Raw genomic sequence first — 25,549 nt, forward strand, 5'->3', positions numbered from 1 at the left:
GATACAATATCAAAGCGAACTTGAGAAACTGTTTTAAGTAGTTAAAACACCAGGGCATGAGAACAGATGAAAGACTCAATCTAATGTTTTAGCGTGATTTTTAAACTGAAAATTCACATTTTGCTGTACATTTGTCCTTCATGGAGTTAAAAACCTTCACAGGAGCTTTTTCATAGCAGCAGAAAACCCCACCTCAAGTAGCTAAACAATAGTCTTATCTAGAAACTCACTAACATTCATAACAAATAACCTTTGGTCACTAAGAATAAAGCCAAACTTACCTTATAGATTTTTGCCTTCACAAGGAACAGTTCTATCAAAGTGGGAGTACTTTCTATAGCAGCATTTATATATTCTAGAGCCAGGGATGGCTGTCCGATTTTATCGTAATGTTGAGCCAAATAATACTGGACCCAGAGTAAAGTGGTTGGAGGCTCTTCTTTACCATCATCTGTCAGGGGTAAAATGGAGAGAGGATTTTTGTTCAGTTTATTATTAAAACAACACGTCAGAAGCGAAATGCTATAAATGCAGCCACTGAAGTTAAGGCAGGTGAACACTGCCTCTCCATCAGACCTAGGAGAGCTTCCAAACAACTGGCTCCAAGTAAGTACATGAGCTTTTGAGTCTATGCAAGACCTAAGCATATACTGTTCCCTTCTCCCTCTGCAGTTTTAAGGAAGAGGGAGCTGGTGGGTCATAGGGAGTTGCACTTTGTTCCACATATTCCCTTAGGGCAGTCAGATATGCAAAACCTTCAAGAACACAAAACCCAGTCCCCACAAAAAGCTCCAAAACTACACCTCTCTGTGAAGATTTTGCTATCAGTATGTATTTTGACATGTCTGTAGTTACAGATTTGACACAGCTTTCAAACTTCAGTTTCCTGAACAGTGATAAAGTCCTAAAAATAGCATAATTAAATTCAAAACTGCAGAGAGATTACTAAATTCATCAATCCAGGAAAAAAAATTAGAACAAGTTACTATATTTTGAATACAGACTTTACATTTGACAGCTATGGATCAGTTCTGTGTTAGGGGAAAAGTGGAAAAAATCCATATCACCTCTATTTCTTCACTCCCTATTTCCCAGCTCTGAATGGACACACAATGCTTACAACAGGCACTACTTCAACGAAGCACAACAGTCTTAGCACTCACCATTTGGGTTAAATAACCTGCAGCTTCTTAGAGAGGTTTCATAACCTATCACGAGCTCTTCTATGATTGCCACCTACACATGCAAGACAATACAAGGAAAAAATAATCTGTGGGCCAGACAGTATTTTATTTCAACTTGAGCTACTCAGTGTTACCCAAACCAGTTATTTTTGGTAAGAAAATTCTGCAATATCCTGAATTACATTACATTTGGGAATGTACTCAGTTTCACCTCTACTTTTAACAAATTAAGACCAGGCCTCCCTTGGTGAACACTTACACAGCTTAGAATTAGTAAACCTTACGTTTTCTACCAACTTGGTACATGTAAGCCTGATGTATGTACTTAATTTTACCATTTTACCAACTTGGCACATGTAAGCCTGATGTATGTACTTAATTTTACCATTTTACCAACTTGGCACATGTAAGCCTGATGTATGTACTTAATTTTTTTTTCCAGCTATATCAGCCCATCAAAAGCAGTTCTGAAGGAGTGAACACAGAAAAAGAACTGTTTCCTTCAGTATCTCTTCAATACACCACAATTATGAGGTAGAACATGTGAAAACTGGTTAGAACACTTACCTTCTCCTTGTCTTTATATAATGACCTCAAAGTATTGAAGACTGGTGGGCAACCTTTGCTGAAATTCATTCTTAAAAACTTGTCCAGACATTCCTTAAACTTTTCACCTTGAGAGGAAAAAGACCTGTTGATTTTGTTTTACCAGACATTACTCATCAATTGCAGACTGTTTATACTGTTAGATCAGAATCTAAGAAACACAAGTGTTGATCACTGCCTGCTCAACAAAAATGCACTTACCAGACAAAAAGTTTAATGGTAATCTTCTTGGAACTAGCCCCCTTGGGTATTTAGTCCAGGCCTCTTCATAGATCTTTAGTCTTTCCATCATATTAGCTGGAAGAGAATTTCACAGTTTACTTTTCCCTTCCTTTTTGGCAAGAAGGAAAAGGAGGCAGGGAAAGTGACATATGCCTGGCTAAAAAAAGAATCAGACTATGTAACGACTAAAGGCTATATCCCTTGTAAGGAACAAATTTTGCTCCTTATTCCTATTAAAACTGATGTATTGAATGACTCTGAGGTACTCAGTATTTGTTAATTCTGCTTCCAGCAGTAGAATACTAACTGCTTATCTCCCATCTTAAAAAGAGCTCCTGCCTCATTGCTGTCTAAAACCTTCAAAGAAAACCATTCAGTTGTATTAGCTACAATATAAGATTAAGATAACAGTCACTAAAAGAAAAATTCAAAATTAAAACTGTCATCTAAGAAATAATTCTATTCTTTCAACCACACACAGACTATTGCGTTTTTTTAATTCTATGATTTTTGATAAGAGAAGGTAAAAAGTATGCAAGAAATATTTCCAATCTTAAACTCCAACATTATGACTATGTACACACTGTGGCTAAAAAGCAAAACTTAAATGGGGACTTTTTAAATAATAGCTTTAGTATTTGAAACAATGCAAGCTTTTCATAGACATATTCATTTCAAATATATAGAAAAAGCTTATTTACTGTGAGATATCAAATCATTACCTGGCTTAAGTGCCTTTTCTAAGCCTTTGTAGTAAGCCCAGTTTTCGGGATTTCTTTCCTGCAGTCCTTTGTAGACTTCAACTGCTTCTTCAAGTCTGCCAAGCTGAAGCAGGAGCTCTCCTGTGTGAAAAACAAGAAGTTTAAATTAGGGTAACAAGATGCAGTGTAACATTAATTACTCTACAGTAAAAGACTAGATAATTCTTAACTGCATGCAGATTCTAATGCCTTAGAAAAAATGAGCACAATAGCATCACAAACTAGTCGACAGATATGGTTTTACTTTCACAATAGCTGCAATTACAGTAACATTTTACAACTCAGCCAGTAATTCCTGAAACTTACTTGGAAACTTAATGTTAAAAGCAAGATGCATGTCATTTGTTTCTTTTCTTACTTATTGAACTGACTGGTTATTTTAAGTGCAGTTTTTACTGCAAAAGGCAATTAAAGGTATAACATGGTATTTGATGCATACAGCATGTTGAAAACCAAACTGAAGTTGCAGAGCTGCAAGTAAAAGAATGGTTCTTCAGTGTGGTATATCATGAAACTAACTTCAGTGTTTTTAATCAAGCCATTGATTTGAAGAATGAATTCTCAAGACTCTGCAAACAAGTTTCCTTTTAATGATACTTCAATACTAGTTAAAACTGATAAAGATTAGGTCTAGCAACTGTATAAGCATCTTTGCTAATGCTGGAACTGCAACAGGAGTCAATTTCCCATTTCACAATTGAAAACCGTATTTTAAAAAACTTTGGTATTGGCAAATGTTAGGCATGAACAGATGACACAGCAGAGGTGAACAGTGTCACTCTAGACTAAAGCAAGATTTTCTTACCTGGTTGCAAGAGGAAAATGCAAATTTACCTGTCTTCTTCCCTATGTCACACAACTGACATGCAATTCTGTCATGAGATGCTGCTTTCCACAGTTAGAATAACTTGACGACTACACACAGAATCTAATACCCAGGAAAACATCAATAGTTCACTCACTGAGAGTGACAGAATTGGGAAAATAAACTTTCATTCTTCCTCTGAGGTCAAAGATAATAGCTGCTCTATATAACCGCAGCAAATGCCAATACAATTTTCAGTGCTTGTCAGTTACACTTCATCCACACTGGCTTTTGCATGTGTGCTTAAAATTTGTACACACACATTTATTAGCAGGCTCTCCTGTAGCATACACAGCAGCCAAGCCAGACCAAACAACACAACAGGAGCTGTGCCTGGGAAAATTAATCACTTGTATTCTGTTGAAAGCACACAGACAACCAAGAGTATTTCCATCCTTTTGTCTGCCAACTTGCCAGGTTTTGTGTTTTGGTCTGGGGTTTATTTTTAATGAAGTCCTATTTGAAAAACCTATTTCAGTATCCACTCTGGATCTTAAAAAACTAAGTACGTCACACAGTATGTCAACACAGAACACAAAGTATGTCAGAAGATCTTTCAGATTAAAAAATAAAGTCATAAAACCACTCCCATCACCAAAAAGTCCCACTACTATGTTTCAAAAACTATCTGTGATAGTGTAGTCTCTATATCAATTTCTTTTTATACGCAAACCAAGTAAGATAACCAGCTACCATGGAGAGTCATCTGCAATTATTTTCCTTGAAGAAGCACCACACACCTCCCATAATATGAATCCTAGGTTCATTTTGCAAGACAGTGAGATTACTATTAGAAACAGGGAACTAGCTACAACATCTACATGAATAAATTACAGAGTAAAAGGATTTTTTTCTCTTTGCTTCAAGCAATCACCTAAATAGATTCCAGTGTGGGCCAAGAACAAGCAGTAACTTCAATAGATTGACATTTTCACAGCAACACTGTACAAGTATCAAGCAGAAGAGGAACAAAGCATGCTTTTGGAAAGTGCACTTGTTAATAGAGCGGTGAGAATGACCTTGTATCACTCTGCAATTCCAGCTACGGAATATAAGTTACACCATTGTATTGAGCTGTTATAGTATTATACACCAGGTTTATAATAATACAACAGAAGCCTACGCTGGGTTGCCTCACTGAAACGCCTATTTCTGCAAACTGCAAGGGTGACTGAGTACATTTAAAAACCTTCTGCTGTGCCAAAGATGATTGTTTCCTTTCAGCACGTGGTATCCTCGTCAGGGCCACTATTAGAGCTTAACAGCATGGGTCTGGGTACACTACTCAGACCAAACTTCGGGACATCAATTTAGGATCTCCTGTCTGAAATGCCTCTTGGCTTAAAAGTTTCAGAACAGCATGTCTGTACTCCATGGATGTCTTACCAACCCAGGAGAAGAGCATGACAGGGACTATACAGCTGCAAGACAAGCAGTCCTTTACAACAGCAAAACTAAATAACATAATCTAAAACCAAAACAAAGATCCAAAAGATGGGAAAAGCTGACACTATGGACATCCCATTGTTTTTATGCTATGTGTTTAAATGTATCTTGTGATTACCTTTAGTTTCTTCAACAGCCAGTTTATCACAGATCTGCTTCTCATAGGTACAAAGATGTTCCAAGGCTTCTTTATAAAGCCCTGCTTCCCGGAGGACTTGATTTTGATAGAGCAGCAGTTCACTGTACTCATAGTCCACTTTATCAGGTGATGTCTACATAGGAAAGCCAGACACAGGACATAGTTCAACCTTCTAATTCTAAAATTTGGGATCAAATTCATTTGACTGAAGAAGACTGCATAAAGTTTTCTCATCATGAAAGGAATGTTTTAATTTTTGCTTAAGCTGCAATCCATACAGGAATGTTCTCCTCTTACCTGCTGTGTCTTCCTAAATTCCTCTAAAATTTTTGCTGCCATTTCATAGTCTTCCAGCAGATGGTAAGCAATGGCATAACCAATCCATGATGCTCGCTGTGCAGGTCGGAGCTGAAGCAACTGGTATCTTGTTTCCTGAAAAAAAGTAGCTGCTAATTTTCCTGATTTTGCTCTGATACTATGTAGAATCCATTAGTCAATAATCTGTTTTCAATATTCTACTATTTAAGGAAGTCACTGGAAATTAGTTTTCTACATGCATTTTATTAACCAAAAGAAAGAATAAACTTTGAACTATAATGGTGTTCACTGAATTAAAAAAACCCACAAAGTAACATGTTCAACCAAATCCTGATGAGTCAGACTTCGCTAATGTATGACACACGTGCTTTTCCTGTCCTACCACTTATGAACAGAATGTAATTAAGGATACTTGGTTTGAGTTGCAGGAACATTTACTGATGTTCTAAATTAACCTTGAAAGCACATATGTATTAAATCATTGGAAGTGTTCTTAGGCAACACAGGTCATGCAAACACATCCCTATTCTTTGGCAAGGGGATAATTACAGCTGGAAAATGCAACAGATTTGCTTGGTATCATGCAGTTTTAATCTGAGGAAAATGCTATTATTTGTTTTGTTATAGACTCCTGAAAGGCATTTTCAATTAACTTAAAATAAAGGAAAAAAGTTACTTTCTACTGAAAAAGCAGAAACTGTCAGAAGTAGGGATTAACAAAGAACTAAAACCAGTGACAGTAGTTTTAATAGAATGATGATCACTCCGAATGTTTTGAAGTAGGCGAGGCTGCAATTTAAAGCAAAGAAAAAAACCAACCAAAACAACCTTATTCCCAGTTTTGATAGTAAATTCACATTCTTCCGAAACCAGCATATGATCAGCCATGCCCTACTGACTTCTAAGCAGCCTAACATTTAATACTTAATGCATTCTGTAACCATGTGTTACTTACATGTTTAGAGATTACAAAATTTGTATTCACATTAATCCAGAGGCCAAGAGAACAGACATTTGTGAATGCATTTTGGCATCTATGCTAAGTTTTAGCTATCTTGTCTCATCAAGAGTGAAACCACATTTCTAAATTACTAATATGAAAAAAAAATCAGTGATTAAGAATTGTCCTGACTCAGGAATAAGTTCTCTGAGGACCTGTGCTAGCCGATGGTTCCACACAGCTCTGAGCACACAACTTCCTCTTGGGTATACTAACATTACATGAAGAGACCAACTAATGTGTTTAAGCAACACAACTTTAGAAGTGCAAGGGAAACCTAAAGATGAAAACCTGACCAAAAAATGGTTCTGTCACTTGCTAATGCCCAAGCTGGCCAGGAAGCAAAATATGATGTTTCATGCACCGCCAAGAGAAAACTGGGCCACTGATTTGAAGGTGGAGGGGTATATAGTACAAAGTTACAAAAAAACGCAAACTCCTTTGCCTGAATAAGAGTCATGTTCTGAATACATTGCCTCTTACCTGCAGGAATCCTTTCAAGAAAATAACAAGACTGGAGAATGTCTACAGCTGGATTATACAACATCAGAAAAAAAAAGAAGGCAAGCAATTCTGCACTGAGCTGCAAACACATCATTTAATTTGCCATTAAATCTGTATTTCATAGAAATTGCTCAGTAGCATATCTGCTTTTACTTTCGTAAAGTATTGGGTGGCACATAGTTTTAACCCTCTGAACCTAACTTTTTTTTTAAGTGTCATTAATCAATCTGCTGCCTTTGCTGCAGTTCCCTAGAAGATGATTAAATGTAGTATGCATACTCACCCTGTAACCTTCAAGATCCCTCATTTGAATCTGCAGCAGAGAAAGATCTCTCAAGATTTGAAGATTGTCTTTGTCCCATTTCAGTGCATTTCTATAGCATTTGATAGCTTCATCATACTTCTTGTCTGACCTCTGAAGAAGGCCATAGACATGCCAACCTGGAAAACTATGTTAAGGCTTCCACTGAATTTAAGCAAGGACAAAAGAGCTCCAACATGGACAGAACAGCTGGCAACAAGCTCCCAAGCTGTTTTATAAAGGGACAGGAACATTACAATTCTTTTTGTCAGAACTTTGTCAGTTATACGTATACAGTCCATATAATATGCTGTAAACTTTACTTTTCACATACTGGGGGAAGAAATAAACTAACAGGATCTATGAAAACACTATTAGGCTTACTTGAACACAATTTTAGACAACTGAAGTGCTTGTACTTCCTGCACTCAGAGTATATGACAAGTTTTCAACAATGTAATGGCAACCACTCATGCCTCCAAAGCAAATCACATGCTTAAATGCCCACCATGAGTTTACAGTTGCAGATTAATCATAAAAAAATACGCAGTGCATGCCAGAATAATATGTGAGCTAACTGTGACTGCAAGGACTGCAAAGCATCTGCTCTTTGGATAGCTTAGACAAAATATTAATTGGAAATTGAAAAACCTGAACTTCCAGTTTAAAGGTTAAACTGGCTTTTATTGCTACTCTGTAAATCAAGCAGTTGCAGAAATCAACATTTTCAATTCATCAGCAAAAGCCCTATTCCAAAAAGGATACAGACATGACTCTTCAGGTCATTCCTTAGGCCTCTACGCACAAGTTCATAAGCTTCCTCTTTCTTCCCTAGACAGTTCAATGTTAGTCCTTTCATTGCCAAGGTTTCTAAAAGAGAAAGAAAATAAGATTAAGTAAATATCAGTTATTCATTTTCATGGGTTTTAAGCTCCATATAGCAACCATAAACACAGTACAAATTCAAATTTGGACTCAGTTATCCCTATCAAGATTTCACTCTCTTTTTTCACGTGGAAAATTCTACGGTCAGATTATTTATTACAGTATATCATACACAGCAATAAACTTTTTCTATTACTTCCACCAAAATGTAAGTAATGTTTTATATTTAAGGGCAGTAAAAACTCTCTGCTCTATTAGCATTTGGAGATTTTTAACTATTCAAGCATTTATTCACAACTCTGATACTTCTACACATTCAGCCTTACCAAACTAGTTGCAAAAAAAACACAAAGCATTTCTGAACAGTGGTAAGACTTTCAGCTCAGTATTAAGAGCTGACTGAAAATACAGCAAAAGAACAAATACCTTTTTCTCCTCTTAGAATAAGATTATTCCTTCAGAAAAGTAGCAGGCCACAGAGCTGACAGAGTACTGAACAGATTTCAGCCTCTCCTTTTGTTTTTTGCTTTCATGGGAGTGAATATCAATTTCCCAGGAAAAGTGATTTAATTAATGCATACTTGTATTAGGAAACTTGCACCATGAATTTTAGACTTGCAGGGTAAAGAATGGGAAGGTATGACGACCAGTAAGATCAGTCTTTAAAATGACAAATCTTACCTACAGTAAGTGCTTAATAATCAGATTTCTGGATGCTCTTACTGCTTTATTGGCAAAAGGTTAGCAGTGAAGTGCTACAAAACATTAAAATAATTACTCTACTGTAAAGTACAGGGAAAAAGAGAGAACATTTGAAAACTTACCTCCATGTTCTGCAAACTTGGGGTTGGAAAGGATCTGTTTACAGAACTTCAGCCCATTTCTATACTGCTTATGTTCATAACACCTCTGTTGAAAAAGAACAAAGTAAGTTTATTCAAAAAATATAGAGTGAAAATATTTATGCAGCCCTGAAATTAAGCATCAGTGCAGCTAGAGACTCTAGAAAATACACTGATATTTTAATGAACCGTGTTTATTGAGCTTCCTATGTTTTAAAAATTCTTTCCCTTGCCAGAAAAAAAAAAAAAAAGAGTAGATGTTAGCAATACCACGGATTTAAATGTGTAACTGAAGACATACTGTACAGCAGATTCTCAGGTAAAACACCACAGGAAGCTTAAGTGCCTAAAGAGATTCAACTCTCCCTTAACATAAAAGCAAACCTTATGTCATAACATTGGTAAGCACTGAACCCAGTTTGGTCAATTATCCTATATAATAACCCCACAAGACAACCTCCAACAACCATACAAGCTGGAAAGACATTTAAATCATTGGAACTTGGCTTAAACTACCTCTGAAAGCAACCTCTTATGAACCGTTTGATTACCACATATATCCCATACATTCAAACTTTCAAAACTAGTATATGGTAGCATTATCTTGCCATAGCAGAAATTTAAACATTCCTCTACAGTTTTATTAGTCCAACTCTTTTGTCTGAGTCTCATTTATTATGCAAGGTGACTGCAATGCACAACAGCACACAGCATGAACTTTAAAAACCAGTTTTAGTATTTTATTTATGTAAATCCACTTCTTGTGCTCATCTTTAAATATTAGCCAAAATAAATAACATTTAAACACCAATTAACACATTTTAGGTCACTTCAGCAAATGCTATGAACCTCTGACATTTCATTTTATTGTAATGAGATAAACATTTATGAGCACAGGAATAAAGGAGACCACCACTGATTAAGCACCAACCCAAACCCTATTAATCCTGTTATTAATTACAAAGTCATTCACAACAAGACCTCACTGACTCTGCTTGATCTATTCTGGTGGCAGAATGGCTGGGTACAGCTGACAGCTTTCAAGTCCTTCTAAATAAGTTGTTGCTCAGGATTTCATTTCTCATGCTGCTCCAAAGTAACTACCCAAGAGCATTCATAAGCACATATGGACACCATGTGTCCTCTAAACACTCTCATCAAAAGTATCTAGGAGAGGAAGACCCAACAGGTCTTCCCTTCAAGCAGAAGGTTCTAAAAAAAAAACTTTTAAAAGTTACATGAATGTTAGGGGAAATGCTTAAAGAAGAAAATGCTGTATTTACCACTTCTGTCTGTGTTTTATGCTGCTCTTCCTAATGAAAGGTGCTGTTTGGTGTCCAGTTTTCTCTTGGAAACACCAACAATAAACTTCAAAGACGTAAAAAAATGGTAAAACACTAAGTGCATGTATTATTTTCCAGTACTAAAGTCATACAGCTGAAACAATATGATTGAAGACCAAGATGCATCACAAATCATGGATCTTGCTGCCCCTACACTGTCACCACCCTCAGGGGAAAGGGAACTGCTCTCATGGAAAAGGAGGGAGAAGGAAGATGTTCAGAGAGAGCAAGTAAGATGTGCTCAAAGAGGAACAGATCAACCAAGGAATTAGAATAGTTTGGACTGGAATAGACCTTCAAAGGCCATCTAGTTCCACCCACCCCACCCCTACGGGAAGAGACACCTTTCACTACATGATGTTTTTCAAAGCCCCATCCAATCCTGACTTTGAACACTTCCAAAAGACAATGCCCTCTGTCATCAAGGACAGGAAAAGTGAGCACTGCAGCACGTAGCAAAAGAAAACTTTAAGGGTTAGGTAAGAGGAAACCTGTACAGGCAGCTGGTTTTTTTTTCTATTAAACTTGACTGGGTACTACTGACACCTTCCAGGTAGCTGGCTGAGTCACTATAATCAGCCACTAGTCAGAGCTGACAGATACATGACAACACTACAGGATCTAGACTTCTTTTTTTTTTTTAATTGAAACCATCAGTCATAAAAATTACCAGCCAGGCCTCCTCCCTGAAAAGTAGAGCTGCCATTTGCCCCCACCCAGGTAGTTGTGAAAGCAACAGAACCTGTCACAGAAGTGGTACAGCCACAGGAACTGAAGAATGTTGTCTGCAGTGTAAATAAGGCACTGTCACAAGCAGAAAGGGCACTTTGGGGTTTTGCAGCCTGGCTTTGAGTATGGCTGCTCAGACGCTGGCTATGAACATTAAATCTTATCTCTAAATGGTTCCATTTAATGTACTCTAACAACCAGGCTCTCACCTTGAAGTTTAAGCACAGTGACCCAAGATGGGATACATGCTAGAGGCAGGAAATATTTGCATATAGAATTTTCTAGGGTGATACAGATCTTACAACGCAAAGTAGCTTGGGACAGAGCAAACTCACTGAGAATTGTAACAAATTCTTCATTTAGGCTTCACAGAAGAAAGATTTACAAGTTTATACCCACTTATATCTACAGAAAAGTTCTCATAACACAGAAAACACTTGGATAGGACCAACAAATTATCAGGAACCAATCTGGATATACTTTTATCTCCAGAGTACAGGTGTGTATATAGCCATAGCTGTGTATATTCCCCAGTGAAGTACCACAGGTCTCCTTTTTCAGGTTATTTCTATACCAAGACAAGTTGGATTTCCTGTATACAATTTCTCCAAGTTTGCAAGTTAACACTTCAATATTTCATTCTGTTAAAGAAAATATTTCAAATGGTGTTACTTTGAGTTTCCTTATTCTGTGTATGTATTCTATGTACACATTGTATATTTTGGCAGTGGAAGGAAGGGAATTAAATCAAGGTCCCATTTTGTTGTTCTTCAGCAAAGAGCCTATTTCCTCATAGTGGGCCCAACAGCACCACTGAGATTCCACTGCCTGAAGATGTGCACATACTTAACTTATTCTCCAAAGAGCTTATGGGTTAACAAGCTTAAATAAAGGTGTGAATGAGAGAAAAGGAAGCCAGGAATGAAGCATATGCAACCATGGCTAGTACAAACCCTGGTGGAACCTGTAGTTTCAAGGAGCAGACAAGTGAAACAAAAATCTTTTAACGAAAAGGAGACTGAAATTATATACACAGCCTGTGAAAGAAGATCCTTAAGCAAGTAAGTAGTGTCTAAGTAAGAGATGGAAAAAGATCCAGCAATTTAAACTAAAAAATTTTGTTCATCTGGGTAAGCTTGTTTCCTCCCAGATGAATAGCTAGTAGCAGTCATTCCCAGAGCTCCATCTCTTACTTTGGGACAGCTGTTCTGCAGAAGTAACATATTCTCTGTTCCAGAGATGGCTAAAAAGAGCAGTTGCCTCCACTAAATTCCTGCACATATAAACTTCAAAGCCAGCAGTGAGAGCCTGCTTGTGATGCTTGACAGACAAGTGCTACAGCTACAACTTGTGACATCATGAAATGAGAAAACATAAAAGCTAAATTTTAAAAGAGTCAGGTTAAGGCTAATGCTTCAGAAGAACAGAATCTGACTCTACATCAGTACTGAATCTATTACACATTTCCTGCCCTTCGAAGTTTTTCATTTAGTAAGTTACCAGATCTTTTAAGATATCTAACAAGCTTTTCTATACATGCTGTGGCCAGAATTACAACCTATTCCAAACACACCAAGATTCTTTTTAAACCCTTTAACTAATTTTCCATATTTGTAGCAAGGAAATAACATCTGCTTTAATACAATTCTACAAAGAATTATCAAGATGAGGCAGGCAAAGTATGACTCCTTCAAAATCATGCAAGACCATATGAGGGAGGTGAGAATTTGCATTTGCCCCACCACCAAATATTTATTCAATGGATTTGAATACATGGCAATCACTAGACAGACTGATAGTGAAATTTGAAGAAACACAGATAGCCCATATTCTCCAGAATCCCAAGTCTGAGGAGGAAGGAGCGCTTGTGTTCTGGCATTCTCTAAATTGTATTCAGGCATTTGTACAGACTCAGTCTCTGGCCAGCAGATGCCTTACACATGCACACGGTTCACTGCGTCAAATATTAATTAATTCCTCCACATTCCTTCCTTGGTTGCTGCCATGAAGAAAGGTGAAAAGACTCTCACAATTTACAGCTTACCTACATCTAGACAGCCCATGGCTACATGGAGTTTGTTCCCCCCTCGCCCCAGCTTTCCAGTTTTTAAATCTTCCCCTATCTACTCTCTAAACCTTGCTGCCAAACTTACAGGTAGTGAACACTGAGGTGGATTCCTGAACAAGGTAACCACAAGGTTATTATACAAAGGCTACTGATTACAGTAGCACTGAGAGCTCCTTAGAATAGCAGAGATGACTCTTATCCAAACTAAATTCAGCACTGTTTTCTTCATATACTGTAAAACCAAATACATTGTCACAAGTGCATTTTAGAGATTTTACATTTTTGAAATGTACACAAGTAGGCTCTCTAATTGTTTGCTACCTATAAGCAGGCACCATATTTTACCTCTCAAGTAATTCTTCCCTCTCAAACTAGACAGTTTTATGGTCAAGTACATGTGTTTCCTAAACTAAAACTAAAGGATAATAGTCAAGTGCAACATTTTGACATGCAGGTATATCCCTCAGCATCAAATGTTGATGCTGACACATCACACAGCAGACTGGACTCTACCATTACATAAGAAATATTTTGCACATATTCACAACCAGGAGCGCAAAACCTCTTTATCACAAAGCAGTCTTCATGTCCTGCAAGCATTTAATAACTAAGGTAAATAATTTAATAGCCATCCAGTCTTAAATGTGCTATTTTAACACATTTTGTAATAACTACACTGCAGAATGAAGTGTCTTATATGTTCAGTAACATCAATAGTTAACATCAGCTCAACAGCTCTAGCTCAGCATAACACCAGGAGTTACCATGAGCCTGACTAGAAGCTTCCCAGTGAATCTACACTGCCACCAAGTACTACTCAACCTACACAAAGAGTCATCTTGATCACAACACAAAGTAGAAAACTCCCATTTCAAGCAGGGACACTTGACAAAATACATAGGTACAACCTAGCTGATCCAAGAGTGTTTTAAAACTAACTTGCAGCAGTAAAACAAAACAAAGTCTCATAGGAGTCTATCCTGCCTGGATTTTGCAGCTGATTGAACAGGTGAGAAGCAGACCCAAAAGTGTTTCATGAGCAAGATGAAGACAGTCACAGGAGTCCAACTTAAAGGAGAAACTGTCTTTTGTCTTCTTACCTGGAAGCATGCAAGACTAGAGGTTTTTCCTCTAGAGTAATTATCAAAGCAAAGAAGTTATCATCTACTTCCCAGGCTCACAAGTGGAAGCACTGGGGCATTATTGACTGCTTTCTTTTTATTCTTACTTGAATCAGCACAGCTGGTTATAAGAAAGAGCAGTGTGAGAATAAAAAGAATATAGCAGAGCCAGGTGGGGGGGATGGGATCACACTGCCAATTGTTATGCCCGTTGCAATTGAACAGGAACCAAACAATAGTGTGCAATTTCTATTAAAGAGACAGAATTTTACAAAATACAGTATGAAGAACTTTTAACTGTTTTCTCTTTGAATAGTCTGCGTTTTCCCAGGTCACACTTTTAACTCCAACCTAACACACCAGATCTGCAAATTAACTGAAGTAAAATGAATGCAAGTTACCTAATGCTCTAATACTTAAAAACCAACCAACCCAAACCAAAAAACAAAAAGCCCCACCAAAACCCCCACAGGAAATAATTTCTCACCCACTGTAATGCTGTAAAAGCAAGCACTCTAATTTAGTCAGTGCTGTGACAGACTAGCTGAAGAATATGATTTTTTTCACCAAATGAGTGCCAAAATTGAGATTACGCCCCAAAAGATAGTAGAGCTGCAAACTGAACTTCTCATTGCTAGTTCACTGTACTCAGCCCCTCTTCCTCAGCAGCTGACATAGCCAGTGTCAAAGGCAATATATTGCACACTATTCCCCACCATATACAAGAGTTACCTGGACAGCTGATCTACACATGGCCACAGATCAATGTTTTACTTGCATCTGCAAGTTCCTAGGAGGAAGTACAATGGAGAAGGGGCTTCTCAGCCAGAACAATTCACAAATTTGACACCCTGCCATCCTCCCCTAAGGTTTTGAGGCTTGAGCAGTTCCATGGTAGACAAGGAGTTGGACTAGATGACCTTTAAAGGTCTCTTCCAACCCAAATTAGTCTATGACTCCACAACAAATCTTTTCAACTAGAGCAGTGTGCTCTTAGGGGACCCCACATTTTCTCCCAGCAGCAGTCAGGGATGTACACTTGAGGCATCCCATGGCAACATTATCAACTAAGACGCTGTGAGACCTCTGGCAGCAGGAAGCATTGGCATTCTTGACCTCTGCATTAGCTGAGGTGTGCACTTACACCGCAGGATATGCACATCTGCCTACCTCTGATCCCAACTATTTCTGCCGGCACAGCTCAGATGTGACACTTCCAAGACAGTAAGTACAGGTACTGTGCAGCTCAAGGCTGTTTTCCAGCACACTTCCTCTCTGTACTGCTAGATGAGATCAGGTCAAGTCACTAAGGTGTACTAATTCAAGCTAAATGTAGTAAAGAAGATTCTGAAAGCTGGAAGCATTAGGAGCTACTACTCACCATGAATTAGTGGGTCTTTTGAGCACTAACCATATCAAACAGCTCAGCAGCTCCAGACAAAACATATTCCACCACACCGATTAAATTTCATGACAAACACAAGATGTATAAACCAAAGGACTGAAGAAACCACACAAACCTTACAGATATGTTAACACTGAAAAACTCTGGAGCGAACCAGCATAATTTTCAGCTGTCAAACTGAAACCAACTATCCTCTTTCACTGCTCCGCAGCATTAACTAATTGAACTGTTCTGTGTAACAAAAAGCTTCAGCAATTGCCTGGTTCAAGTGATTAAGAAATCCTTCTCTGCACAGTATGCCTTACTTTTTGTAAGTCACTGCAAGTCACGGTAAGTTACTAGCAGTGCTTGGTAGAATACAACCAAAGGAACAGAACAAGTTCAAATTCAAATTAGGAAAATGGTAAGAAATATGTGTACCTTTTCATTTAATACTAAGGCAGAAAAAAAACTATGCTATGTCTGTGCTTGAATCAGTCTCATTCCTGTATTTAACAAAATTCAGTTAGAAACAGAGGCTGACAAATAGCTAACTACAGCTCCTCTAGTAGACTAGAAATTCCAGATTGCTGAAGACAGACTTGCTGAAAAAAACCCATTACCCAGCATCAGTTCTGTTGGCCAGTACTTACTTTAATCTCTTCTTCTTGGGGAGAATTACCATGAATTGGGCCCTGTCAACTAAAAGACACTGACTTCCGTCCATGACCCTGGAACCCCTACATTCAGGCTTCACCCCTGAACTTGTCAAGAAACTGACTGTACACCTCACAAGAGATCCAGTATGCACAGGATATGTTTGGTTTCAGATGATTATCTGAAACAACTAAGTGTTATCAATTGAGATTCCAAGATTTGGCATAAAAATGAGTAAAGGAGCCTCAGTTGTTCTAGACTTAGAGCTCAGTTGAAGTGTCTGAATATTGCACAAAATAATCCAAGATACATGGTGAGGCTACTGACATTTTCTACCCCTGTATTACATCCAGAGTACTCCTCACCCTTGGCACTGAGGTATGCAAGATGAGGTCTGGTAGCACTAAGCATTGCGAAATAGTTAAATGGGGCTAATTAAGATAAGAAAGGCTGTTCTTCAGCATTACAAGAAGGTTCCTAACTTGATTCTGTGGCATCATATAAGCAAACAGAACTCCCTGTAACAAGTCTCACCGACCTCAGTTTTAGGGGTGGCAACAATTGCTCATTTTCTCTAAATTCCCTATCAGCAAAATCAGAAAATGCATAATTCCTTATGCCCACTCCTGTTGTATTGACACAGTGCTGCTGCAGACAAGAGATTCAAACCTGAGACATCCAAAAAAAGTGCAATCAACAAAATCTCATTAAGAAAACCTTTCAAAACCAGAACTAAACATGGCTTCATTAAACTCTAGCCAAAATAAAGGTAGTAACATACAAATGGAATTAACTCCCTTGCCCCAGTTAAAACCATTTTGGGAACAGTTGAAGAGTATCTATAGCCATAACAATGTAAGACTGGCTATAATCTTACAACTGTGAGGATGTTTCTGTTAATGACTGTTATTTTCACCAGCAAAACAGGTAAAATTATGCTGCTCCTCAGTAACGTAGAGCAGTGAAACATGTTTCTGACAGCCACAGTGACAAAAAATGGCCTAATTTGCTGAACAGGCTTTAGTAACAGCAGTATTACTCAAGTGAATCCCTAATGGCATCCTAAAGTCTCAAACAATAATTAAATTCTTTAGCAGGTTTGAGAAATAGTTCTGAAAAACAAGATCAGTGATTCTGCTTAAAGCAGCAGGTCTATCCTGTAATTCCAGTCCAATGCTTCTGACAAGATATCACTCTTCTTCCTACTCTTACTGACCAAGCAGGGTATTCCTCTTGGCAAAAAAATGCCAAGTGATTGACATCTCAACAGACAAGCTATTGGAAGAGCCTTATTAGCAATTCCATATTTCAACTGAGAAACAGTAAATGGTAAAATTCCAGGGGTGTGCATGCTTGACTACTGTACAATTATGCTAATGCAACAATGATTACAAACAAACTGTGATCATTTATTTAGTTTCTGATAAAAGTGAAATTCTGGAAATCAAGTTTTTAATCTTGAATCAAGATGACTTAAGAGGAGATTTCCAACTTTGTCACTTCAGCAGTCTTAAAGTCAGCACCTGAACTTCCATGGACAGAATATTCTTTTTAAAGGATTAATGCTGATGAAAGTATTAGTTAAGGAGAAGCACTGGTCTGTCTAGTTTGAAAGTGGAGGGACAGGGAGCAGATTCTGGAATGAAGAAACAGGAAGATGTTACTTCCCAGCAGGAGGGATTTGGCATATTTACAGAAGAGGCATTGAAGAGAGGCTGTTCAACAGTCTTTTTATCATTAGGAAGTTTCTCTATCACCTAGTAAAACATTTGTCGAAGCCAGCATGAAAATGAAGACCACCAGCTCAAAGACAATGCCCTCAAGCACTGCAATGTTAAGGTAAAAATGACCACGTGAAGGTGAAATTCAAATGTCCCTGTCCTACAGCAGACACTGGTTAGTGGAATGCCTCTTGGAGCACATGGGTTCAGGCCACACCCAGTCAAGCCTGCACAGCACCTAAGGAAACAGATACAGATGAACAATGAATGGCCTCCATATGTCATAAGGGCCATGGATAATCCCCAGGAAACAGGGAAACTCTGATCTCTACACAATGCAATATACACCAGCTCAGACCAGCAAGGCACCTTCTTCCTCAGTACATTACTTTTACAGCATATAATAGAGTCGTGAGTCACTGAAAATGTTTAAACAAGGCCTGAACACACTTAATTACACACCTGCATTGCTTGTTTCCAACATAAAATGCAACGATGTTTCACTTCTTAAATATTTGGACTTTTTCTCTCTTTACTCATTAAAAGGCTAAGCTCACTACCCATGGTGAGAAACATTTGTACCACCTTAGTCTGCCAGAACATCATGACTCCAAAAACTTCACCCTCTGATGTTTCAAGGGACTGAAAAACTCTTCCACAAAATATATGGCACATCTAACAGCTTTGCATTTCATTTTTCTTCAATACATTTTCAATATATTTAACTTCTGCATCCAAAGAAAAGTTAATTGAGTATTATCTTTGGGATTTGTGAAATAAAACTGAACATCACTGATGAACTGTACCTGACCAAATAGAGAAGATGAATAATTTGGCAAAATGCCACAAATGCTCTCAGTTACATTTAATTAAAAATCAATCAATCTTACTTCCTACAACAACTAGTTCTGTAGTTGATTGGGGGGTGGAATGGAATAAACTACTTTTTCCATTACTTCATAGTGCATCCAGCCTTTTGTGTACCAAAATGCCAACTTCCCCATTACTGTGCTGTGTTTACTATTCTGTCCTTTCCCCTGTCTCCACTTGAATTCTTCTCCGGTAATTTTTGGACTTTAAATTATGTGTATTCAAAAGAATCACAAAAACTCAATTACTTTCAACGGTCAAATGTTGAGAACTACTTTTGCTCTAAATACCTCAGAATCTCTGAGCAGAAGAACCAGACCTATACCATCTATTTGTAGACCTAACAACAAATAGCTAAAATTGTAAAAACTATACGAGCTAGACACTTTCTTTAAATGGAAGTGCAAGTTTAAGGAGAACAGTGATTGCTAATCCTGTGGGTGTTTTTCATTCAAGCTAATCATGCAGATCTCTTTCCCACTGTACTACAGGAACTCTGAATTGTAAAATGCCTTTCAAATGGAAAAATGTTTCTATCAGAACCTCCACATACCTGTAAAGTAACTGGAAGTGGTGAGTCTAATCACAGTGTGTTAGAACATGCAAAGGCAAAGTGCACGTTTCTGAACTCAGAATTTTTCAGGTAAGTGGAAATGCTGGCTTGTGAGCACACCCATACACATGGGAAATGCACTGATTGTGCAGGATGTTTACTACTAAACAAACAAAAAAAACCTAACTTTGAGAGCTAATTATTGACTTTTGCTATGGAAAGCTGGGAAGGTTGGTAACATTTGTGTTACAGGTATACATCTGAAAAACAGCTAAGAAAAGAAGCGCCAGGAATTGAAAACACATGACAGAAAAATCAGACTGGAGGGTTTTTTTTCAATTTTATGCTTCACTTGCAAAAATACAAGGCTGTTACCTACTTAGCTCCTGTGTTTATTACCTCCATGAAAATCAGAACGGGAATGGGTTTACATTTCTGTTAACAGCCTGTGTACCAGTAATTATGTATCTAAAGGGTATTGCATCCTTTCAATACCATTTGGGCCAGTTCCCAAGGCATCTGTTGAAAAAAAAAATCTCATCCAGGCATGCAGAACAGGACACATGGCCTGGCTGGGCCAGGAGGCAGCATGGGCTGACCCAGGACCATCTCATTCCTAGCCAGGGGCTCAGAGCTGCCCAGGCAGAACCGAGCTCCTCCTGCTGCTCAGCCTCCCACGGGACACTAGAAGAGGGAGCAGAGGATGAAGTGCTACAGTCTCCAGAAAAGACCACAGTGTAGAGTGAGGAGAGGCTGCAGGAAGACAGAGGTGGAATGAAGGCACAGGAATAGGGAAGCAATTTTTCTTAGGCCCCACACTGATAAATAGGATTTCCTAAAAGATGCCTTACTAATTCAAGTCAAACACATAACCAAAACCTCACAAAGCAGGGTCGTTATCTGTAACAAGGCAGACAAATAATTCATTAGCCAAATTTTCAGTGTGATGAAAACCAGCTTCCAGCCTTAACTAGTCACCACATATTATAAAGGTATCTCATCATAGGGCAATCTTCAATACTAGACTACACACCACAGGCTCGTTCCTGTGAGACACAGGAAAAGATCACTATGACAGAACAACTTTTAGCCTATCCAATACCTCAAAGTCCTCGATTTTTATTAAAGATTTTCAGTTTTTCTAAAAAAAAGCATCCAGAAATCTGCTTGCTCTGGGGCACACCTCTTCTTTTCTAATCTGAACCAAATTACGAGCTCACGGGTGCTGAGCCAGCACTTTTCCCAGACACTCTTATTCCTTGTTTGTTCCTGCCCTCCACACAAATACTCAGACACATCCAAAGGGGAAAAAAAAACTGGGAGAAAAGGGAGAAGCCAACCAAACCTGCTCAGATTTAAACACAGAGAAGCTGCTTGATTCAGTCTGCCCTGTAACCACACCAACTATCCTCAGTGCAAAGGAGGATGGGTCACTGAGCAGCTCAGCTAGCTTCTTCCTAGCCCATAACCCATCAAAAACTATATACTCAGTACAAGGTCACACCAACTCCCAAGCACAACTGAATCTTTCAAAGCAGAAATTAGATTTATAGTTCATCATATCTACATTTTAACCCTAACTGAAACTGCATGTCTCACGATCACATGCCTGTTCAAAGGGCTTTCTCGTTCTACATGCTTCATTTTCACAAAACATTTTGGAAAAAGAAGTGACAGAAGACTGTATACATCCCTCCCACTTACGTAGAAGTTTACAGAACCTTAAGAGTGCTGTTATTCCAACAAGACAACAGTACTCATGTTCCTTCTGATCTCTGGAAGGACTCAAAAGAGTAGCGTAAGTCTCTTTGAACGACAACATGAGATTTTTAGACAAAACTGACTTCTTCTGAGCGAAAACAATAGCGTGCTTGATCTAGATACAGAATCTTCTAAATAAATGCACTTAAGTTGCTCACTAACAAACTTCAGACATTTCCAATTCAACCCAAGTCCTTAGAAACACAACATTCCTACAACACTGCATCAAAGCTGAAACAAGTTCCTTAAGATGCAGCTGTATTGAGCACACTTTGGTGGTATTTGGAGTGTAGACCATCTTAACCTCATTCCAAAAACCAGGCTCATTGCCTAAATTCCACTGAATGTTTTCTCATCCATATGCCAGGTGCCACCCAGAAAAATCGATTGACAAACTTCCACAGGAGTTGTCTGCAAGTTAAGACTTCGAGGAGATTTTAAAACCTTCATCCTTCTCCACTTCCTCCTTTGAAAGCCATCTTCCCCCAGACCAACAGACACGGTTACCGTCCACAGCAAAAATCTGAGTTAGAGACGAATCAAAGGGAGAGAAAAAAAAAAAAAAGTGAAGCCAGGGCGGGTGGTTGGGCAGGGCGGCGGCTGCAACGGCGAGCGATGAATGAAGCGGCCGAGGGTGTTTCCCGGAGCCCGGGGTGCCTCCCGGCGGGCAGCGCCGAGACCCCGCTGGCTGAGCGGGAAGAGGCGGCGGCGCCGAGCGCTGCCCGGCCGGGCGGGACGGGGCGCGGGTGACAGGCGGCGCTGGGCCCGGCGTGCCCCCGCACCGAGGAGCGCCGAGGCTCCGCTCCCCGCCGGCCCGGGGTACGACCGGGGCCTCCTCAGCGCGGTCCCGCGGCCGAGCCCAGGCCTCCCGCCCCACCACTCACCAGGATGCGCTTGAAGAGCGCGTTCTCCTTGGGCGGCAGGCTCACGGACGGCATCCTCCCCGCCGCTCCTGTCGCCGGCTCCGGCGCCGCCGAGGGGCTCCGAGGAGGAGAGTAGGCGGGTGGGCTACGTCCCGTCCCCGCCGCTCGGCCGTCGCCGGGAGCCTCCCCGCTGGAGTACGGTCGCTCCCGCCGCCCGCCGGCCCCGGCCCCCCGCGCCGCCGCGGGTCCGGCCCTTCCCGGCCGCTCCCGGCCCTTCCCGGCCCCTCCGGCCGCCGCGCGCGCCGGGCTCCCCGCGCCAGCCCCGGGCGCGCTCACGTGGTCCCGAGCGGCCGCGGAGCCGCCGCCAAAATGGCACCGCGAAGCTTCCCCAGCCGGGTCACGGCGCGCCCGCGCATGCGCCGCGGCCCCTCGCCGGCCCCGCCCCGCCAGGTGTGCGCGCCCGGCCGCGGGGCCGAGGCTGGCCCGGGGCGGCTCCGGCGGGGCGCTGCCACCGCTCGGTACCGGCAAAGGCCGGGAAGGGCGCGGGGACCGTGGGGTTGCGCAGGGCCCGCCGGGCCTCGCGCGGCGGAGCTCGCCCGCATGGGGCACGGGGCACGGGGCACGGGGCATGGGGCACGGGCGGGGCGGGGCGGGGCGGTCCCTCCCCGCAGGCGGAGCCGGGCCCGGCCGACAAGATGGCGGCGGCGCTGAGGGCGGCGAGGCCTTGGGGGCTGGCGGCAACCGGGGCTGGGCTCGGTGAGCGGCGGCGGGGCGAGGGCCCGTTCGGGGCAGGCGAGTGGGCTCTGCCTCGGCCCGGCCCGCTGACCCAGGGCCTGTGCAGGCGGCGGCAGCGGCATCACCGCGAGCCGGTCCGCGTCTGGGGTTAGAGCAAGCCGCCGTGGCAGCTTCTCTCCTTTCACTGTTTTTGATTAAAGCCCATTAGTTTTTTTAGCTTTCATTTTTCGGTTTTAAGCTGGCGTTGCTGCCAGCCCGGGGGAGGGCTCGCCGTGTCTCGCCGCGATGGCAGTGCCGGCCCTCGCCGGGCAGGCTGTGCCCGCTGTGCCCGCAGCGCCCTTGGTTAGGCGGGGATGCCGGGTGGGCAAGGCCTTGGTGGGCAAGGCCTGGGGCTGGGGGCTTTAGGCGGGGCACAGCGAGAGGCACCCTCACAGAGCAAAGGTGCGCGAGGGGATAGTTACTGTGGCCGGGGAAGGGGCAAAAGGCACTGCTTCTGAGTTGTTGGCAGCCGCCCGTTCCCCCTCACGGTTTAGGGAGTGCGTGCTGCGGTGTGACCTGAGAATGGATCGGCTATGACAGTGTTATGGAGACCACTTCATCATTGCATTTATCTGGGGTTTGTGTTGTGGTTTAGTTTTTCTCCGTGATTGCCTGAATATTAGTAGGTACTCGGTAGTCTAAACATGAGGAACGTTAATACATTTGTAATCTTCTGCCTTTTTAGCTTTTACTCGTTCTGCATCTGCTGTGAAAAAAGTGAATAATGCCCAACCAAACTGGCTGGGAGTTGGTTTGGCGTTTGGCACCAGTGCTGCCTTGGGAGCTTTGGTAAGCGTTTTCATTTGGTTTAGCTGAACTTAACTATTCCCAAGAAATCATAATAATGATATGAACACAGTGACTACAACCCACTGGGTTTATTGGGTAATGTGTGGTCATAGCAGGTGCCAAGATTGAAGCATGATTATGTTCATTACTTAGGTTTTCTACGCTTTATGTTGTGCTCTTATTTTAAAAAATTAACAACTTGTTAAGCTTCTCTGTGTTACAAACTTTAAAAAACCACAACAGAACTAATTCTTCAAGCCTATTGGATTAATGCTTTGACATTGTTTTCCCCATGGATCTTAACAAAAAACAAACAAAAGAACCTAGGGATGTGCCCAGATAATGTTGTGTTTATCAGACTACCAATGTATTTTTCAGCTGTTTAAGGTGGTTTTAGCTGATTTCAGTAGATTAAGACTCCTTTTTCCTGAGCAAAATGCAGATGTAAGATATGCTGTGTTTCAGAGAACTCACAGACTTGATGTTGTTAAAGCAAGCAGGGTGTAGTAGCTCTGATCATCATGCAGGATAAGCAGCACTCACCATGGTGACAGTGTTTTCAGAGTGGGATGGATTCCCTACTAGTTTGCATTCTGATAACAGGAATTTTATATTCTGTAGAACTCTTTTTGTTGTCTGGATCCAGATGTGAATTGTATAGCTGTTTGTCATATACTGCTATTTTATAGCTTGTCAAGCAGCATAATGAAGATGTAATGGAATATGAAAGAAGAAAACAAGAGAGAGGACATAAGTGTACAGGATGTTCATAGTAAGTTTGCATATGCAGATGTTTTTGACTTAACACTAATTCTGAAGATCTCTGACTTCTCTTAGGAGTCAAGATACTGAACTGACTTATATTCTTCTCTTATTATTTTCCATAATACTTTGCATCTTGGCTTTTGCTATTCTTTTAACTTATTCCCAGCTTTAAAACTATAAGGTTGCTGACCTGTATTTTCACATATTCACTTGTGTGTGTATTCCCTCTCAGCTTTCTATCTCTGACATGCAAACTCTTGGAAAATGACACATCTCTTGTAGTGTCCATAATAAATAAAGGTTGCAAATTGAATACCTTATAAATGGCTCACTGGCAAAGAAACAAGTGACTAAAAATAGGTTATCTTTTGATCTTGCTTTTTAACACGTATACAGTGGGGTATGTTTTTCTCTCTTTCACTTTTATGTTACACATAAAATGATGTCAAGTCAATGCCCGTAGATGTGCATTATAGAGCAAATTGTATGTGGTTGTTGTCCTTTTTCACTGTAAAAAAAACCCTGTGTTTCTGCCAGCTAAGACATTTTTGGGGATTATGGCCTCAGAGCAGGTAATAGTCTACACGAGAAAATTCCTTGTACTAGAGAAAAACTTGTGGTGCTGTGGTTATTTTTCCCCATTAACATTCCTTTCCAGATAAAAATTCAGGATGTTATGAGATGTTTCTAACCACTGTTACCACATCTATTTTTCTTACTGCTAAGAATTTTTTCTCTTCTTTCTCAGGCTGATGATATGCTTACAAAGAGGTAACGTGATGACCAGTTGTCCTACAAATAAATGAGCACAGAAGAAGTAAAAAGTTATTTAATTACTTGTGTGTTCATACATGTTGTATGCATAATTGTAAAATAAATTCTGAACTCTAGAAGAAACTTGAAAATACTTTCTTGGCATTAATATTTCATTCTGCCGGTCTTGAAGTTACGTGGCATTTCCATTTCAGTTTATCAGTCTTGTTTTCAAAACTCTCTTTGCTATTCTGGAAGGCATGTTTTACAAAATTAGGCATCAGTTCAGATGAAGTTCAGTAAATATTCCAGAAGTGTATTCTTG

The 25,549-nt window shown here is 40.4% G+C and overlaps 2 protein-coding genes across 3 annotated transcripts in view; one reads left to right on the forward strand and one right to left on the reverse strand.

The window, feature by feature from the left end:
- The window catches only part of NAA15 (N-alpha-acetyltransferase 15, NatA auxiliary subunit), a 36,269-nt gene extending 13,732 nt beyond the window's left edge, over positions 1-22,537 (reverse strand). The window contains exons 1-11 of the mRNA XM_085057644.1: positions 22,165-22,537; positions 9,056-9,140; positions 8,112-8,216; positions 7,329-7,486; positions 5,521-5,655; positions 5,203-5,356; positions 2,735-2,854; positions 1,992-2,087; positions 1,752-1,858; positions 1,164-1,236; positions 282-451 (exon numbers count right to left, since the gene is read on the reverse strand). Coding sequence (XP_084913770.1) covers positions 282-451; positions 1,164-1,236; positions 1,752-1,858; positions 1,992-2,087; positions 2,735-2,854; positions 5,203-5,356; positions 5,521-5,655; positions 7,329-7,486; positions 8,112-8,216; positions 9,056-9,140; positions 22,165-22,218 — 1,257 coding nt within the window. The 5' untranslated portion in view covers positions 22,219-22,537. The remainder of the gene's footprint in view (positions 1-281; positions 452-1,163; positions 1,237-1,751; positions 1,859-1,991; positions 2,088-2,734; positions 2,855-5,202; positions 5,357-5,520; positions 5,656-7,328; positions 7,487-8,111; positions 8,217-9,055; positions 9,141-22,164) is intronic.
- Positions 22,538-22,741: 204 nt separating this feature from the next.
- NDUFC1 (NADH:ubiquinone oxidoreductase subunit C1) lies at positions 22,742-25,376 on the forward strand. Of its 2 annotated transcripts, XM_085057646.1 has the most exons (4): positions 22,742-22,899; positions 23,603-23,706; positions 24,396-24,478; positions 25,220-25,376. In XM_085057646.1, coding segments are annotated over exons 1-4 (249 nt in total). In that variant the 5' UTR covers positions 22,742-22,838; the 3' UTR covers positions 25,221-25,376. The 2 variants fall into 2 exon arrangements, with proteins under 2 accessions (XP_084913772.1, XP_084913773.1); XM_085057647.1 differs by lacking the exon at positions 25,220-25,376 and having other exon boundaries at positions 24,396-24,479.
- The last annotated feature ends 173 nt before the right edge of the window (positions 25,377-25,549 follow it).

The sequence above is a fragment of the Lichenostomus cassidix genome, chromosome 4 (genome assembly GCF_008360975.1).
Source record: "Lichenostomus cassidix isolate B80296 chromosome 4, HeHo_3.0, whole genome shotgun sequence".
NCBI lineage: Eukaryota > Metazoa > Chordata > Aves > Passeriformes > Meliphagidae > Lichenostomus > Lichenostomus cassidix.

What these genes read in the sequence shown, in the direction of transcription:
- NDUFC1 (XM_085057646.1), top strand. Translation starts at nt 22,839, where the DNA reads ATGGCGGCGGCGCTGAGGGCGGCGAGGCCTTGGGGGCTGGCGGCAACC. An exon ending in GGCAACCGGGGCTGGGCTCG is followed by an intron (nt 22,900 to 23,602) that starts GTGAGCGGCGGC and finishes CTGCCTTTTTAG; the next exon opens with CTTTTACTCGTTCTGCATCT. An exon ending in GTGCTGCCTTGGGAGCTTTG is followed by an intron (nt 23,707 to 24,395) that starts GTAAGCGTTTTC and finishes GCTATTTTATAG; the next exon opens with CTTGTCAAGCAGCATAATGA.